The 17,736-nt window shown below is 40.4% G+C and overlaps 2 protein-coding genes across 3 annotated transcripts in view; one reads left to right on the top strand and one right to left on the bottom strand.

The window, feature by feature from the left end:
- Positions 1–190: 190 nt before the first annotated feature.
- Positions 191–11,150, bottom strand: LOC123757885 (uncharacterized). Its single transcript, XM_045741803.2, has 5 exons — positions 10,903–11,150; positions 5,650–6,603; positions 5,320–5,385; positions 2,571–2,820; positions 191–1,152 (listed from the first exon to the last, which is right to left on the bottom strand). The coding sequence occupies exons 1-5, from the start codon at positions 10,939–10,941 to the stop codon at positions 326–328; spliced, it is 2,136 nt and encodes a 711-aa protein (XP_045597759.1). The 5' UTR covers positions 10,942–11,150; the 3' UTR covers positions 191–325.
- Positions 11,151–11,208: 58 nt separating this feature from the next.
- LOC123757839 (tyrosine-protein phosphatase non-receptor type 11) overlaps positions 11,209–17,736 on the top strand; it is a 301,801-nt gene continuing 295,273 nt past the window's right edge. Inside the window, exon 1 of one of the 2 annotated variants that reach the window (XM_045741772.2) lies at positions 11,209–11,327. In XM_045741772.2, coding sequence (XP_045597728.1) covers positions 11,314–11,327 — 14 coding nt within the window. In that variant the 5' untranslated portion in view covers positions 11,209–11,313. The remainder of the gene's footprint in view (positions 11,328–17,736) is intronic. The other variant, XM_045741746.2, reaches the window with a different exon arrangement.

The raw sequence follows: 17,736 nt of genomic DNA, 5'->3' as shown, positions 1-17,736 counted from the left end.
ACTCTGCAGCTGATTTGATATAGTAGTTGGTACACTATCAGTGATAGTTGCTTCAGAGAGCCATTGGGGCTCGCATTTCATTACATTCAACACTGGTTATTTTAAATCAGCAAAAAAGTAAGAAATTACATATCCATATTATAGAATGTTTTTATTGCCAGGAATAAAAAGGTTAATGTAAACATGAACACTTTTCTTTGTTTTGTATTAACTATATAAATGCATAGTAATCTGCCTTAATATTTAATTTAAAGTTTTTGTATACATTTATCAAAATGTCAACAAAGTTTTAACATAATAGGCTATATTTACATTGATCAGACAGCTAAAAATCACCAAACAATGAATCTGCATCGACCCCATCCAATAAATCACTGATTTCTTGCTCTTCAGCTTGACTGGAAAAAAAATTGCATTTTGATAATGATTTAATCTTCTCACTAAATGTGTTAACACCGGAACCTGATGGTCTGTTACAAATAGCTGGCACCACTGAGTGGATGGGTGATTTCTGGCATGGAGGTTTTAAAGGTGGTACTGTAGTTGGTGGCCTTGGACTCATCACTTTTCCATTAAAGTTTGAAGATGTTACTCTAGGTATATTATTACTTAAATGACGTGCATGCTGCTGCATGTTATGAGCTTGTGGATGCCTCTGGTTTAATGTCTGAGGCTGGCCAGAACTGCATGGTAAGATGTTATTTGATGCAGATCTTGGGGATCTGTAGTTAGGAATTCGAGGAGAGGAAGCAGACTCTCTAAACTGACAGTGGGAATCGTTCACATTAGAGAAGAGAGAATGGTTTTGTGCAGGAATATTTCCATGTCCTTCCTCTTCCTCTTCCTCGACAATAGCTCGAGGTCCACCAGCTGTCTCTGGAGCAGCTGCTTGTTTGCACAGTTCCCTTGTATCCACTTTTTCAATAGATGTTGTAATAACATGTCCAGACTCATCTGGCGTGTAAATAGTGAGCACAGTATTTAGAGTTATGTTAAGGTAGTGCCGTCGATTGTGTTCTCTCAATCCAACTGTTGGCCTCAAACCTACAGGTGAGAGTACTGTCACACCTCGAAGTAGTAGCACAGATCCAGGTTGTAGCGAAGGTCCATACTCATCCATTACTGAGCCTGCTATTGTTCCATTCATTTCTCCTGCCAAACAGAGAGAGCTAAATTTAAATAAAGAACTTCATGCATAATTACCTTCCAAAATTTAAAGATAAAAAATGGTATTCTCTCTCACTGACTCATTTTATATACATTATACAAGTACCTGCATATGGTGTATAAATTTAATCCATTCCAAGAAATGCATCGAAACCCGAAATTTTGTACACCGAATCAAATATTTCCATAAATAATGTACAGTAAATTGAATTAATTCATTCCACACACCCAAAAATATTAACTTAAAAAATACATTTTATACAGAATACCAATATTTGATTCATACACAAAACAATCAGGAATAAATATAATCTGTAAATAAAATAAATTAACATTTAACAACACTTACTGAGGACTCTTGTTGGGATATGGAAGACAGTGAGGAGGGAGGGAAAGGAGAGGTGTTTGGAAGGGGAGACCCTGTCCATTATAACATCAGGCCATCCCATGCTCGCCTTAAGTGCTTTGATTATTGCATCACTCATTCCAGTTTTTCCCTTCACACATCTCACTGCCTCTATTATGTATTAGCCACTCAGAACCAGTCACAGCCAGTCAGGCATTTATAGTTACAACAAGTCATAGTCAGTTAAGCAGTCACAGTTGTGGATGCTTATATAAAACATGGTTTTATGCTTGTGGATGTTTATATAAAACGGCCATAACTCTATATAGCAGCATGATTTTTTAGCAAAAGGAAAGCTAAAAATTGTCTTACTCTACGACCAACTTGGTCAAATGCTAGAGAGGACACAAACACAGTGGCCTCCCTACCAGAGCACATGTATAACCGTCCAATAATTTGGACACTGCTCCAAATTCATAAAGTTGCTTTGCACTTTTTGGCCATTCTTTGCACTCTTATAATATTATTAAGCCATGTAAAGGTTAGTGTATGTACTAGTAAAATTTTTATATTTTGCAGGTTAAAAGTTGGAGAATAATATTTATATACAATAAAATTTCAAACCTCTGTTCAGCATTTCATCATATATCAAAAGAAATACAAAGTCCTATACAGTACATAATATAAATTCCTAGAGTTAAACTGCAAGAGTTGAGGCAGACACCGGTGAAGGTGACCAGTCAGCTGAATCCTCACAGTGACTGTATTCAGCGCAAACATATTGTGGGAGTTAATAAGAGCGACAGAAAACATGAGATTCACTAAAATAATGTTTAATGACCACATTGAATAATAAAGTGCTACTGTATTACAATGCAGAGAAGTTTGCTCACTTTAGCTCAATGTATATAAAGGAGTAAAATAGAGCAGGTTAAGAAGCTATATCAAATTACTGTACTATTATTACCACAAATTTATTACTGTGGCAGTAATAGATACACAGACTAATACTGTATCACAAAATATCATCAAACCCAATAAAATGAACAGTGCTTACCTGTTGGATCTTTTAGCACTGCTGTAGCATCTGTACACGTCACATCAAGGTTGCGCACTATCACAGCTAAAAAGGGAACTTTCCGAACACCTGCCTGACCTCGTAGACTGGCTCTCCGAAGTACCCACTTAATATTAAACACATGCAAAGGAGATTCCAGGTCAGTCTGATCCAATTCTAAATCATTAATCATTTGCTGCCAAGGTCCTCTAGAGAAGTCGGCTACAGAGTTTTGTGAGCATATTATATCCTGAAATATATAAAGAAGAACTAGAGAGAATATACAAAACAACAATGTTTTGTTGCAAATTTGGTTAGAGAAATTTTTTCAACAACAAAATATTGAAGTATTTCTTGAGTTTCTATTTTTGTTATCAATAAATTATTTGAACATATTCTAAAGGCATGATTTTAGTTATGCAATTTAATCTCTTAAAAGCTGGCGAAGACGCTACACTTTCAAGGCAAGTGTTGTGTGATGCGTCCACTGATGACCTCATTACTCTTATTTCATTTGTGCACTTTCTGCATTACATATTAGCTTCTTTTAAACCATGTGTTGCATACTATCTATGTAACCCTCATCTTCCCAATATTAAGAGTTGTGCTCTGACCTTTTCAGGCATGTAAGACAGCCCAGAGAATCCTCTAGTTAAAATTAGAAGCCTGCAGGAAGCATAATTTTGTAATTTTCTAGATTGTGCAGATTTGAAGGGGTAGCCTAGCTGGTCATATTCAAACATTGCACCATTAAATTTCATCAACAACTGGAATATTGGCACCCAGAGAGAGAAGAGAATTTGATGTGAGAAAACAACATGACTGGCTACAAGTTGCATAAACCTGAGGTCATGTGACAGGTGCACGAGAGCTGTAAGGAGGTTCAGCGGCTCAAGAGGCATCAATGTTGCTCAAGTGGTCACAAGAAGTGGACGTACGTCGGTCGTCTCCCAAGTCATGTGAGATTTGTCATTGGTTCCACATGTTGGCTTGACATGGTGCATAAAGATAGCAAGATAGAATAATGCATGATCCTATTATTTTTCAAGAGGAAGGTTCTGGTCGAATTTCCGAGAGTAAGTACTGTGCCAGTGGGCAAGATCCATGGCTGCAGAATCTAAGTGCAATGTGGAGGAAACTGGTGGTTGGGGACCATGGTTCTCTGGTACCAGCTGTGAGGGACATCAGAACAGTGGATCATAGTGAATTATCACCCCACAGCCTGTTTACCTGCTCTTTGGCACCAAGTGATAATCTTGAGTGATGGAGGATCAGAATGCAGAAAGGTGAGAGAGTAGAGTGCCAACAAGTGAAACACCTGTTACTATAGTGACTCTGTGACCAGTGAAGTACTACTAAGTAAAGATGTGCAGTGCTTGCAGGGAAATTTTAGCCATGAAAAGATTCATTACAAGCCAGTGAAAATTTCAGTTACACCAGTGACATTGTTTCTTGATCCACAGTGGCCCTATAGGGTAGGGTCACTGTAGACCAGGAAACACCCTGAGGAATACGAGAGACTACAGACATAGAGACTAAAGTAAAGTGAGGGATTTTCAGAGTGACATCCAGTGGGGAATGGAACTTTAAGGGAAGGCGACAAATGAAATGAGGAGCCTGGAGGCTCCCAGGAGCTATTACTTATATTAGCTAATATTAGTACAGGGCTTCAGTCATATGGAGTTGTCATGCCTACCGGGGACCACTAGCCAGAATATGGTCCTCCTCAGAGAGGCGAAGGGAGCAATGACCTATGAAACCCACATGTATGAAAGTATTCATGTCTGCCATCAACCGGGGTTGAGCACCCAGAAAGGTAGGTACAGTACTTCAAAACAGACCCCTCCTGATAGAAATATTGCATCCTGAGACCGAACAGAGGTGAGAAACTCTCCCAAAGAAAAACAAGCAACGCATCATCACACCACGGGCTCCCCAGGCTACTCGAAGCCAATGGAAAGGTCTAAGGAGCAACAAGGTGTGTTAATTGCACCAAACACTGGGGTGGAACCTAATAAAGGCAAAGTGGAAAAGCCCCTAAGCAGAAAAGGGGAAGATGACAAGCAAAAAATTAAAGCCTGGAACTCCCTAGGACCTAACTGCAGAGAACAGGCAAGGTATGCTTTTTTTTTTTGTGGGGGGGGGGGGGGGGGGGGCAGGGCAAAGGCACTATTTGCCAAAATCACACTGCAGCACAGTTTGGATAACTCACATTTTCTCATCTACAGTATAATGTTTCAAATTACTAATCTTTTACATTCTCTGTTTTCATGCTCTATTTTTGTACTTTTATATATATGCTTGGTCATGCAATCTGCAACCTGTCCATATTCTTTATAGAATACTTTATAGTATTCCTATTTCCCACTGCTAGTACTGTACACAATTGAGGATTAATTTTCCAAGTATTTATAAATTAAGACTTAGGTTTTACAGTAGCCCATTTGGGATGAGCTCTTTACATACATTATTGGTACAAGTACTTAGTTTACTTTTCATTAAAACTACAGGTATAACTTAACACACTTTCTTTGCATGCATGTGATGCTTCTGCCAAATTAAATCCAAAGGGTGAACTGGAATGCCCAGAGAAGCTGTTTATACACAGCAATTCCCACCCCAAAAAAAGATATGATTAATCAAGATAGGTGAACAAATTTTGGAGACCTAAATTAAACAGCAACATCTGTTACTCAAGAAATACAATAATGTACGGAAGAGAATACACAAAATTATGTTCATTACATACCTGAGCAACAGAGGAAGGTGTCTTCTCATGTAATTCTTGAATGTTTGGCACAGCAACATTTGAACCCTAAAGAAAATTGAAGTTTGTAACACAAATAAATGTTTTTTATTAATCAAATCAAATACATACACATTCCACAAAAGCTAATACAGTACCATATACTGTATATACTGTCCTGTATTAGCAATTGTTATTTATGGATTTAGAAATTCCATAACTTATAGTGTATAGTACAAAATACAATACTGTAATGGCCATTATACATTACTACAGTACTTCATGGAATTAATAATAAAGGTTTGAACAAATTCTAAATTATTTGTAACTAACCAGCTGTGGCAGAATCCCAGCTGGTCCTGGAAACTTTCTCTTACGAATGACTGGCCCCCCTGGGCTAACTGTTTTTCTAATGCCTTTCACAGGAGGGTTTACTGGTGATGATGAAGGTGCTGAAGGTTGCTGGTATTGTGGGAGATGAACTTCTCGAGCTGTGTTTGTTTTGAACTGGTTGTTGTTTAGAGGAAGTGTTTGTGTATGTCTTTTCTGAGCTGCAGTATCACTGATTGTTCTTGGAGTACTGAAATTTTCATTGAAGGTCTTATTAGGAATATTAGACTTTATATATTGTTTCTTGACAACTAGAGCACCATCCTCTTCATTTATGTCATTTTGGTGTACAGATGATCTTTTTCTGTCATTACTTACCATATATTCTGGGGATTTACTGCAACTAGCAGTTTGTGAATGTGGTGACTGTGAAGTTGGGCTATGAGAAACAGAACTAACAAGATTGTTCTCTTTTAATGTTTGAAGAAGCCTATATCTAAAATCTTTTTTTCTTACAGTGTCAGTTCCAGCTACACTACTGACTTTAACATCATTATTGATCTGAACCTGGTTGCTAATCTTGGGGTTCAAGATCTGGGTAAACTCAGAGTCTGGTGGAGTACTTGTTGTGAAGGGGTTTATGTTATCCTTCTCTTCAGTATAAAAATTATCAAAGAGAGAATCATCTTCAAATTCAAAACTATCATCTGATGTATATTTTTCCATACATCCATTTTTGTTACTGATAAATTTAGGGGTTGATTTTTTGTTTTGGTTTTTATCAATTTTGGATCTGTTTTCATATCTATTGATTTTTTCTTCAAAACTATTTTCACTAGTATTCTTCTGTGGAGAAATATGCACTCCAGGATTGTAATTATGCTGAATACAAGTTGTTGTCTTACTGTCTACTACACCTTCCATAGCATCGGACTCAAATATGTCTTGCAAAAAATCCTGAAAGAAAATGCATTATGAGACTTCTGAATGATTGACATTAAAAGCATAATACTAGATATAAAAATTATAATAGCATAAAACTAGTTAAGAAATATATATCATAATGCATAATTGTTAGTGATACCAGTATGTATCATTAAGAATAATATTCAAACTAGCCTGAGAAATAAGAAAGAATCTACAGCATTTGATAAGATGTTCAGTAGGTACTGTACAATATTTGATATACCAGGATACAACAAATTTCCATCCAGTACATTTGCACTATACTCTATGAATAAGACACTCACTCACTCACTGAGTGCTGTCACTGTCACTCAATGTGCTGTCAGCACATACAGTAACATTGACATTTTATGTCGCACCGCCAGGAAGGTATCAAGTTGTTTAACATTTACATGAGTAACTGGAGTGACAAAAATACTTGAAAAGTTTATAGTCAAACCACTGTGCAAACAGCTGTTTGCAAACAGCAGAAAACAAGGTGAAAAACACAGAAATTGCCTGCAGGAGGATCGACGCAAACAGTTTCAGCAGGGCAGATAACACCGCAGCAGCAGAAATCAGAACCCCAGCCAAAGGCCCCCCCCTCATGCAATGCCCCCATATCCTCCAAAAGCCAATCTGAAGACAGTTCCAGAAGACCAAAGAAGAGCGAGACCGAGGCCAAATGACGACGAGTCCGAAGGTCATCAGCCGCCATAGCTGCCAAAAGAGTGGGGACCTGAGCATGCAACGACACCAGATCCACATCACAAAGAAGCGCATGGTCAAAGAGGCACTCATTGAGGAACTCGAGCAAGCCCCCTCTCAGAATACAGTACCTGCAACACCGAAGAGACCTCTTGCCACTCAAACGTGCGCGGATACGATAAAACCTGTGCCAAGCTCCCAGAGAAAAGGGGCAGTCTGCCAGCCAAGAAGACCCCGGAACCTCATAACGCACCCAATACAGGAAAGAAGAACCGAACTCAAACAAAGCCGGATCCATCACAGAAGAGTAAACCGGGTCATGCAGGAGGTACACACCAAGGGCCTCCCAAACCTCTCCATGGGAAATCTGAGAGGAAGGAAACCTCTGGAAGGACGAATCTGAGGAACCCAAGGGTAGCCGCACCTAACTCAAACTCATACAGTTTGAGGAGGAGGTACGAATCCAGCAGCAATAATTCCTGCCAGAAGGAACAAGGGCCCAAGCAGGGTCAAAAGGAGCCCAAGCACTCCAAGTGGACTCACTCCGAGATCCAGGAACCCCCGACACAGGCCCTGGGGCAGAGCCCTCATCCATGCCCACTGCTACTGAAGAAAAGGCACAGTCCAGGAGAAAAGCTTCAAAGAAGGGTGTCTGGTGGGGTGACCCAGAAGCCTTGGCGAGAAAATTGGGCTCAACCACCTCCGCGCTCAAATCGGAAGGGGCAGCCCCCGAAGCCACCCCACCCTGACTCCATAACCCTAAGACGTTTGGGAGCCTGAAGCAGGGGAGAAGGAGCAGGGCGAACCACGCCCACCTGGAAAGGAAGCGGGGGTGCGGACAAAACCAAGGTTGAATTGACCGACGCCCCCAAATCCAAGTCCCTAAACCCAAGTGGGGCAACTTCGGGGCCTCCAACCGGGCAACCAACCTGACCCGTTGCAATAAGGAGAAACGAGCATGCAATGCAGCTGCCACCTGACCCCTAAGATCATCAGACAGGGAATGGGTAAATTAAATTGAAGCACAAGCGGGAAACAAGACCCACAAGATTCCGGGTGATAGGTGTCATCGACCCAACAGGCAGCATGGCAAAGGCAGTACGGATGATCGTCTCCCTGAGGCAGCAGTGACGAACAACCTTCAACATCGCACAAGGCAAGAAAGGACTCGGAAAACACTCGTCAACGGCCCTTGTTGGCCCGTGGCCCTAACGACGAACCCTCGTCACGGCTCTTGTGTATATGTTCAGCTATTAAAACTATAACAAACTCTGCCTTGTAAATTGTCATCTACACTTCCATGGAAATAAACTGTGGAAGGAGCGTCGGCCTCACACGCGTGGGGTCCACGGTTCAAGAGAATAACCACGGGTTAAGTCAGAGTAGGAAAATGTTGTAAGTGGAGTGCCTCAAGGCTCTGTCTTGGGAACCCTGTTGTTTATAATATATATAAATGATTTAGATTCAGGTATGAATAGCAACATTTGCAAATTTGCTGATGATACAAAAATTGGTCAGGAAATTAACACGGAAGACGACTTGCTATCACTACAAGTTGATCTAAATAGGGTTTTGAAATGGTCAAAAGATTGGCAGATGCAGTTTAATGCTGATAAATGTAAAGTTCTGAGGCTAGGTAATGATGATAAGAGTTACAAGATACGAGCTAGATGGTGTTGAGATTGCGAAAAGGACCTGAGAGTTATGATTAGTAAGAATTTAAAACCAAAGGATCAATGCATCAATGCTTGTAATAAGGCAAATAAGACACTGGGATTTATTAATTGAAGCATTAGTAACAAGACACCTGGTGTTGTTCTTCAGCTATATCTTGCTCTGGTTAGGCCCCATGTAGATTATGCAGTTCAGTTTTGGTCGCTGTACAATAGAATGGATATAAATTCACTTGATCGGGTCCAGCGTAGGATGACAAAGTTAATTCCCCAAATTAGAAATCATATAAAAAAAGATTAACAATGCTTAAGGGGCCGTCAGATTGTCAAGAGTCAAAGTTGTTCAATGTCAACCAATATTATTTGACTAGTTGTATATGAAAAGTGCTTTAATTGTCCCAAGTTTCAGTACTGCAGCATAAATAGAAAGGGAGATTTTTTTTGTTTTTGTTTTTTTTCAACGTTTTTTACACATTTTCAAGTCCACACTTCAGAACACACGTTTCAGATATAATTATTCTGTGACACTTTTCTGACACATTAGCATATAATAAAGGACCTTGAGATATAGAATTTCCAAAACATCTTTAGTTTTCCTAATACAAATGTTCAAAGTTCCCAAATTTTTTTTTGCAAATATGGCATGTTTATTGGTATTATAAAATCAATAAATGAACTTAGAGAAAAATGAAAACTCTCAAATGTAGAGACATGCCCTCCACATATACTGTGTAAGTTTCATGTAAATTGAATAAAAAATGAATCAGTTTTGTAAACGTTTGTGTCAATTAAAAAAAAACAGAAATGAATGAAGTCTAAGGTTCTAAAATCTGTGGCTCAGGTTGACATCAACCAATTTTCTCCAAAATTGGCGTCCTTACAGATAGGCTTACGTACAGTCAGGTGTGTAAGTTTGATGCAAATCGCCCGAAAAAAAAATTAAAAAAAAAAAAAAAAAAAAAAAAAAAAAAAAAATTTGTCTTAAATTTTTTTTTCAATTAAACTAATTATAATATTTGCTTAATATATACTATTGTGATAGCAAAGAGTCATAGCTATGATTTCAGTTGACACTTTTGATTGATAATCGATTTTGACCATTTTGGCATAATTTTCACAACTACTGTACTTCAATATTTTTTTCTCACTTCCTATTTATGTTACGATGCTGAAACTTGGACCAGATGAAACACTTTTCATATAGAACTTGTCAAAAAAGTTTGATTGAAATCGAACGAGTTTTCATTTGTTGCATTTTTAGGGCAAACTGGAATCTGACGTCCCCTTAAATTGCATTCACTGCTAAGGCGAAGAGTTAGGAGTGACATGATAGAGATTTACAAGTGGATGAATGGACATAACAAAGGGGGGGATATTAATAGGGTATTAAAAGTATCAACACAAGACAGAACATGAAACAATGGGTATAAATTAGATAAGTTTAGATTTAGGAAAGACTTGGGTAAATACTGGTTCGGTAACCAGGTTGTTGATTTGTGGAACCAATCACCGCGTAACGTGGAGGAGGTGGGGTCCCTCGATTGTTTCAAACTAAATTAGGATCCCGGTAGTACAGTAGGATTCGTTCTCGGCTCACAATCGAGAATTCCGGGTACGAATCCTGGGTGGGACAGAAAGGGCTGGGCGCGTTTCCTATCACCTGTTGCCGCTGTTCACCTACCTGTAAATAGGTACCTGGTAGTTAACTGTTTTCGGATTGCATTGCGGGCGGGGTCAGTAGTTTGATCTTGGAGGGACCTCGATATAAGCCTAACGTGTACATATACACTGGCTGCTTGTCCCCATACACAATTATTTATTATTAATTTGCACGTTTGCTGTGGAGTGCGGCGTGGCCTTAACAACTGTCTTCTGATTACATTCACTCAGTCACACAAAGAACCTTAATTTGTTTCGATCATTTACTCACATCATCGTCAAAGTGAGTGTGTTGGTGTGGGCCCATCATGACCAGGAGCAGCAACAGTGGTGAGAGTGTCAGCCTCCAGTGTGGTCGTCGCCAGCCTCCAGCTCGCCACCCAACAGCTGTTCAAATGTAAACAAGTCGCGCCAAACTGGAACAAATGAGGTCCGCTTGGCGTGCATCCCTCCTCATCCTTAAACGCCCTTAACATCCTTTTTCCTTCCAACAACGGCTTAAATTAGGTTTACTAGAGGTGATATTTTGAGCGTGTGGGTGGTGTTTGTGGGCGGGTGGGCGTGAGGGCGCGAGGGAGTGGTGGTGGGGCTCTAGCGGCGGCACCAGTGTTTGTTGTGGTGGCCGCTGAAGCTGTGGCTGCTGGAGTTCTCCCTCGACACTCTCCCTCTCCATGGTGGCACCATGAGTTCCAGACGGTGAGTGTTGCTTCTCTCTCCTCCCTCACTGCCTCTCCCGCACGCTGGCTCACTCTCTAGGGGTAGTGAAGCTCTTGTGTTGTGAGCTGACTGCTGGGATGATTGTCGCTGCAGCATCCAGTCTCTACATCTTCTTCTCTGGTGCTCCCTCACCATATATATGGGCTCTGTGGCTATACACTATGTGTATATGCCATAATGACCGCTTCTGATAGATAATCCTTTTATGGCATGTTGGATAAATTGACGTTCCAAACATTAAGGTAAATCCATGTAAGTTGCAATTAGTCATTGTACGGTATGTTAACTATAAAGTAGGATGCTTATAAAAACTTGTAACGTGCATAACTAAACATATTCTAGTATAGGCTAGCAAAGCATATACGTTAGCACAACAGAAACGTATTTTCTTAAAAAAAATACCACACTGTCTTAGCCAAATTCTACTGAAACATATTAACTGCTACACAGTTGCACCACACTTATGCTCTCCTCATTCTTGGCATTGTCTGCAACAGTGTAAGATAGAGACGTTGCTTTCAAACGCAGGTTATTTTGTTCGTAAAATTTAATTGTTTAAATTTTGTATTTTGTATTTTTTAACAGTTTTTGCACCTATTCACTTAGCAGTGAATTTGGACATATTTCCTTACACCTTGTGCCTCTATTCACCTAGCAGTATATAGGTACCTGGGAGTTAACCAACTGTTGTGCATGGCATCATAGTGGAAGGCCTGTCATTGGTCAAGGCCTTGACAAGCCTAACAGGTTTCCTGACCCTGACAATGAGAATCCAAATATTAGTGATCCAATGGACAAAGTTAGATTCAGTTATGGTCACGTGTTACTATGAATACCTAATCCATTAGAGAAGGAAGAATCCAACTAGTTCAAGTTTCCAATGAATAAACAGAAATAAGTCTGAAAATTTTTTTCATTAAAATTTCAATAATCATCCAAATTTGGTTCAGTCTGAGAATGTGCACAAATGTTTTTATCATTGTGGTTATAACGCCTGTTTTGGGGGGGTATGGGGGCCATAAATTCATAATTCATTGTGTCGAGGGACAGAAAGCCAGAGTGTATTCATACATGTTAGGCTTATATCGAGGTCTTTCCCCCCCAAAGCCAAATTACTAACCACACCCAGAATGCAACCCCACAACTAGCTGACTAACTCCCGAGTAACTAGTTACTACCAGGTGAACAGAATCATTAGGTGAAAAGAAATGTCCTCAACCATTTCAGTCCCGTTCGGGATTCGAATCCGCAATTCTTGATTATGCATCGAGAACAAACTCGATGCATAATGCAGTACCGGAACCCTTAGTAAAGAGGGAGAAGCCAGGAAACATAATACCTATAATGTACAGTACAGGTACTTGAAATTTGAGAGTAGATTGGTCTCATTTAATCTGAATAATTAGAGTTTCACTAACTACTGTATGTGAAAAAAAAAACTTAGTGAGATAGGTATAATCCCTATATATCACTAATTTAATATCTTTTTATTAAGGCATATTTAAAGTAAGGTTATTCACAACTAGACAATGTAGTGTATATCTGGTGAGGTCACACGGGGATTATGTTGTGTACTTCTGGTTGTCATACAGTACTACACAATGAATGTGGATGCTAAAGAAAATAAATAAAATGATAAAAAGGCCGAGCGAGTTCTGTACGTACGTAAAGTACGTTAAACAAATTGTTCAAGAACTTGAAAATAAACAATTGTAAAGCAAAGCTAATAAACTATAAATCATACCCTAAACAGGTATACCACAGACAGCAGCAAACACTGCTCAAATATTGACTCTAAGGACACTCCCTCTTAAGTCTTTAAGGTCGGTTATTGTCATATGTTGATCCATCGAAACATTGTTGTTACAGGAACAAATCCACAAGGGCAGTGACAGGGATCCGTGTGGATTTGTTCATTTGATGCATCACGCTATTGTGATTTCTGTGTGTAATGAAGTAAGGGCGAAGAGGTAGAACGGCCTATTAACATAGCTCGAGTGCATGAGGGAGTTGTGTAAAACCCTGGTTTGTGTCTCGGAGAGGCTGCAGGATCCAAGTAAGTTCAGTAGAACTTCTGGTTTCAACTCTTTTGACCATGTTGTAGCTCAGTCGATTAAGGCAGCGTTTGGGATGCTCTCGAACGTAGGTTTGAATCCTCGTCACGGCCCTTGTGGATTTGTTCATTTGATGCATCACGCTATTGTGATTTCTGTGTGTAATGTTGTTACAGTATCAACATTTACCAGTTTTATTTATCACCCAGTTTTTTATTCAAGTGATGTAAATATGGTTACTGTAAAAACCATTTCCTAGATGTAATGGAGTTAACCAAGACCTATGAAAAAGTTCTGCAATCATTTTTAATTGCTTACTATTCAGTGAGGTTATTATGTACTAGTGGTCTGTAATTATTGTCATATCACAATTTGGTCATTCCTGCCAGTGTTTGAAGCTATTTCTAGGCAACATTTCCAGACAAAATAGCAGCAAAGGAGTGTAATAGACCTCCTTTGAGCTGTGCCAGGGGACAGATTTACATGTTATCTGGTTGTACATATTATATATTAGGCCTGAATACAGTACTTATTCATTGCTTTTGTCAAATATGTGTACATAAATTGAATTATAAAAATACATAAACTAATAAATTAATTCACTAACATAAAAATACGGGAATATGTTGCAGATCCACACCCTTAATTAATGTGTTGACAGCTTGTGGCTGCAGGTGTTTAAGGTAGTTTATACTGTGATAGCATGTTTATATTTCATATCTGATTAGGTCTGGACAAACAAGCCTCTACCAATGACACATAGGCACACTTACAGATACAGACACAGATACATGTTGTTAGGTAAGGAAATGAATGTGATATATTCCAAATGTTGCAAGATATTTGATGATGGCAATTGAAATTCTATACAGAAGCAAAGATGATAATTTAGAAAACATAACTGGTTTAACAGAAATTACGACATGGCAAGAAAGAACCAGTACGAATGTAATGAAACACCAATTTTTGGGTGAACCCCATTGGCTCCCTGAAACTATCACTGATAGTGTACTAAAAACTATCACATCTACTAGGTCTCATCAGCTGTTGGGTTCTATAGGCCTACTGGGGACCAGCACCAGAACCTGGCTTCCACTCAGAGAGATACAGGAAGGGGTGGCAGTTATTTGTCATCACCAGTAAAGCAACAAGAAAGTCAGCAAGACATAACAGACCACTGCTGGCTGGAAAAAGAGTCCGCAGCCTCAAGAACTGCCAAAAGAACTCCCCCAGTTATGTAAACAAACTATCAAAATCTCTCCAAACTAGTGCAGCCTTGTTCATCTCTCCTTCCCCACTTGTTTGGGTAAGGTGCTTCGTGTGTAGTGATATTGCCTCTTTTTCTTCTGTCTTCTAGTTTTGGCAAATTTAATACTGTACTTCAAACCTCTCCTTATAGCTCTTGTTCTTCAGTTCTGGGGTGGGGGGGGGGGGCATTTAGTTGCATGTCTTCGCACCTTTCCAGTTTTTTTATGCGATTCTTAAGATATTTATACATACACCATACAACCACTGCATATTCTGGCTTTGGTATCACAAAGGTAGTGAACAATTTCTTTAGTATTTCACCATCCATGTACTGTATTTAAAAGAAATTCTGAAATTGGAAAACATAGCATAGGGTCCTAGCACAGTGTTCTTTATGTGGTCCTCAGCTGATAGTTTTCTATCTAGAACCACCCATAGATCTCTTTCTTTATCAGAATTTGTGTATTTATAATGTCTCCTATTCCACATTTCATAACATTGCATTTATTCACATTAATTAAATTCCATTTGTCAAGTGGTGCTCCATACACTTATTTTGTCCAGGTTTTCTTGAAGGACATGACAATCATCTAAGTTTCTTATCTTCCCTAGTATCTTAGCATCATCAGCAAGCATGTTCATATATGTAATTCTTCATTCTATCTGGTAGGTCATTTATGTAAACTATGAACATTAATGGTGCAAGAACTGAGCCCAGTGATTACCTAAGTGTAATTACCTAAGTGTAGTTACATGATGAGAGCTACGTTCGTGGTGTCCCGTCTTTCCAGCACTCTTTGTCATATAAAGCTTTGAAACTACTGACAATTTTGGCCTCTACCACCTTCTCACCTAACTTGTTCTAATCGTCTACCACTCTGTTTGCAAAAGTGATTTTTCGTAAATTTCTTTGGCAGCTTTGTTTAGTTAATTTAACACTTTTGCGCCCTGATGACATATATGCAGCATGAAACCAAAACACGCTGAGTCAGTGATGATGCAAAGGGGCGTCATTAATTTAAAAGCTTGTAAAAAATCAATTTATTGTCCGAATAATATGGGACTTGTTTTAAAATGCGCGCCAATGTCTCCAGTCCACCTATACAACATCTGTTGAGCAACTTTAGGAAATTTATTTCCTGGTGCAGGTGGAGGGGTTATACCTAAAGGTCAACTCATGCTCTACAAACATCATTGGGTGGTAAGTATAGATCTGTTTATTCATTTTTTATACATATGATATTGTGGTATAAAAACTTATGAAGGAAGCAACACAAAAAGAAATTATATGGTCTCATAAACAATGTCGGAAATAAATAATGACTGTAAACACTGACGAAAAGCTGGTTTTCTGTGGGGAAGCCCTGTTGGTTCCCTGGTACTATTGGACTGATATTAGCTATATTATGGGGCTTCAGTCACATGGAGTTGTCAAGCCTACCGGAGACCACTAGGCAGAACATGGTCTGCTCAGAGAGGCACAGGGAGCAGTGACCTGTGAAATTCTCATGTATGAAAAAATTCATATCTGCCATCGGCCAAGGTTGAACACCCAGAAAGTTAGGCGCTCCAAAACAGACCCCCTCCTGGTAGGAAAATTGCACCCTAAGACTGAACAGAGGCAAGAAACTTTCCCAAGGAAAACAAGCTAACAAGCAACACGTCATCACACCGTGTGCCACTCGTTCCCACCGACCCACCCCCACCCCATCGCCCTGGAGGGGAATGGGGGTTCCTAGCCCACCGAGCTGGCAGTCGGATTGTCAGTTTGTTGACTGAAGCTAATCGGCATGGATCTCTATTCTGGTCTCATTTGACTGAAAGGCTTTTCACCCTGCTGGTGTTCCTGTTGTGCATTGGTGCGGTGGCCAGGAGTTGGTACCAAGGGCTGCCTGCGCTTCAGGCTCCCTTCCCTAAGCGCCCTATGAGTACACCCCTTGGGTCTCAGAGTTCTCTTCTCTTTGGGTCCTTCAGGGTTCCCATTCCTGTAGAGGTAGCAGTTGCTTGACTTCTGCCTCGCCCTAGGGGTCAGCCTAGGTCTCGGTGTTTTCGTTTTTACGAGTAAAAGATGGTTGTTGCTGGTTGGAGCACACTGGGCTGCATTGCTTGTATAATCGCAGCGGCCATTTTTCTTTCTTGTCCTCTGGGTTGTGGTTCTTCCTCGGGGTTCATTTTCCCTATTTTAGTTTTCTTTATTGCCCATTAGGAGGCTGCCGAGGTTCCTATTAGGTGATACTTAGGTTCAGGAGGGTGGTCCTCCTCTGGGCCTCTGAGGTTGCTCACCTCACCGGGGTCAGTTTGCCCGGATAATATACGGGGGTTACAACTGACTTTGACAGCACCCGTGCCTGGACTTCCCGTTGGGATACATCCCTCTACGAGCCCTGGAAACCCCCGTTGTGGCTTGATTGACCGATGGATGTGTCCTTCAAACTTGCCTTGTGCAAGTAGGTTGTTCGTTGCCCCTGTCTCAGGGTGACGATCATCTGTTCTGCCTCTGTCATTCTGCTTGTTGGGTTCCTGACACCTTCGACCCGGAGTCTTTCAAGACTTGTTCTCCACTAGTACTCCAATTTACCCATTCTGCTGTAGCTGAGCTTCAGGGTCAAGCAGCATTGGCATCTCATACTAGGTTCAGGTTGCTGCAACGTGCTAGGTTGGTTACTGCAATGTGCTAGGTTGGTTGCCTGCTCAAATGCCCCGGTACTGCCCAGTTTTGGTTTTAGGGACCCGGACTTTGGGGTGTTGGTCCCTTCGACATTGGTTCAGTCAGCACTCTTTCGTCCGTCCCTTGTTGATGTGGTTCACAGTTCTTTCCCCCCCCCCCCTGCTGCCATTTCCTAAACATCTGAGGGTTTCGGGGTCTGAACAAGGTTTAGCTGGGAATGAAACTCGGTCTGCTCCAGGGATCTTCTTGAGGTTATCTTGAGATGATTTCGGGGCTTTTTAGTGTCCCCGCGGCCCGGTCCTCGACCAGGCCACCACCCCGAGGAAGCAGCCCGTGACAGCTGACTAACACCCAGGTACCTATTTTACTGCTAGGTAACAGGGGCATAGGGTGAAAGAAACTCTGCCCATTGTTTCTT

The sequence above is a fragment of the Procambarus clarkii genome, chromosome 22 (genome assembly GCF_040958095.1).
Source record: "Procambarus clarkii isolate CNS0578487 chromosome 22, FALCON_Pclarkii_2.0, whole genome shotgun sequence".
NCBI lineage: Eukaryota > Metazoa > Arthropoda > Malacostraca > Decapoda > Cambaridae > Procambarus > Procambarus clarkii.
This window is presented reverse-complemented; position numbering and strand designations above follow the sequence as displayed.

What these genes read in the sequence shown, in the direction of transcription:
- LOC123757885 (XM_045741803.2), bottom strand. Translation starts at nt 10,941, where the DNA reads ATGATGGGCCCACACCAACACACTCACTTTGACGATGAT. An exon ending in CTGGGATTCTGCCACAGCTG is followed by an intron (nt 5,386 to 5,649) that starts GTTAGTTACAAA and finishes AATTTTCTTTAG; the next exon opens with GGTTCAAATGTTGCTGTGCC. An exon ending in CACCTTCCTCTGTTGCTCAG is followed by an intron (nt 2,821 to 5,319) that starts GTATGTAATGAA and finishes TATATATTTCAG; the next exon opens with GATATAATATGCTCACAAAA.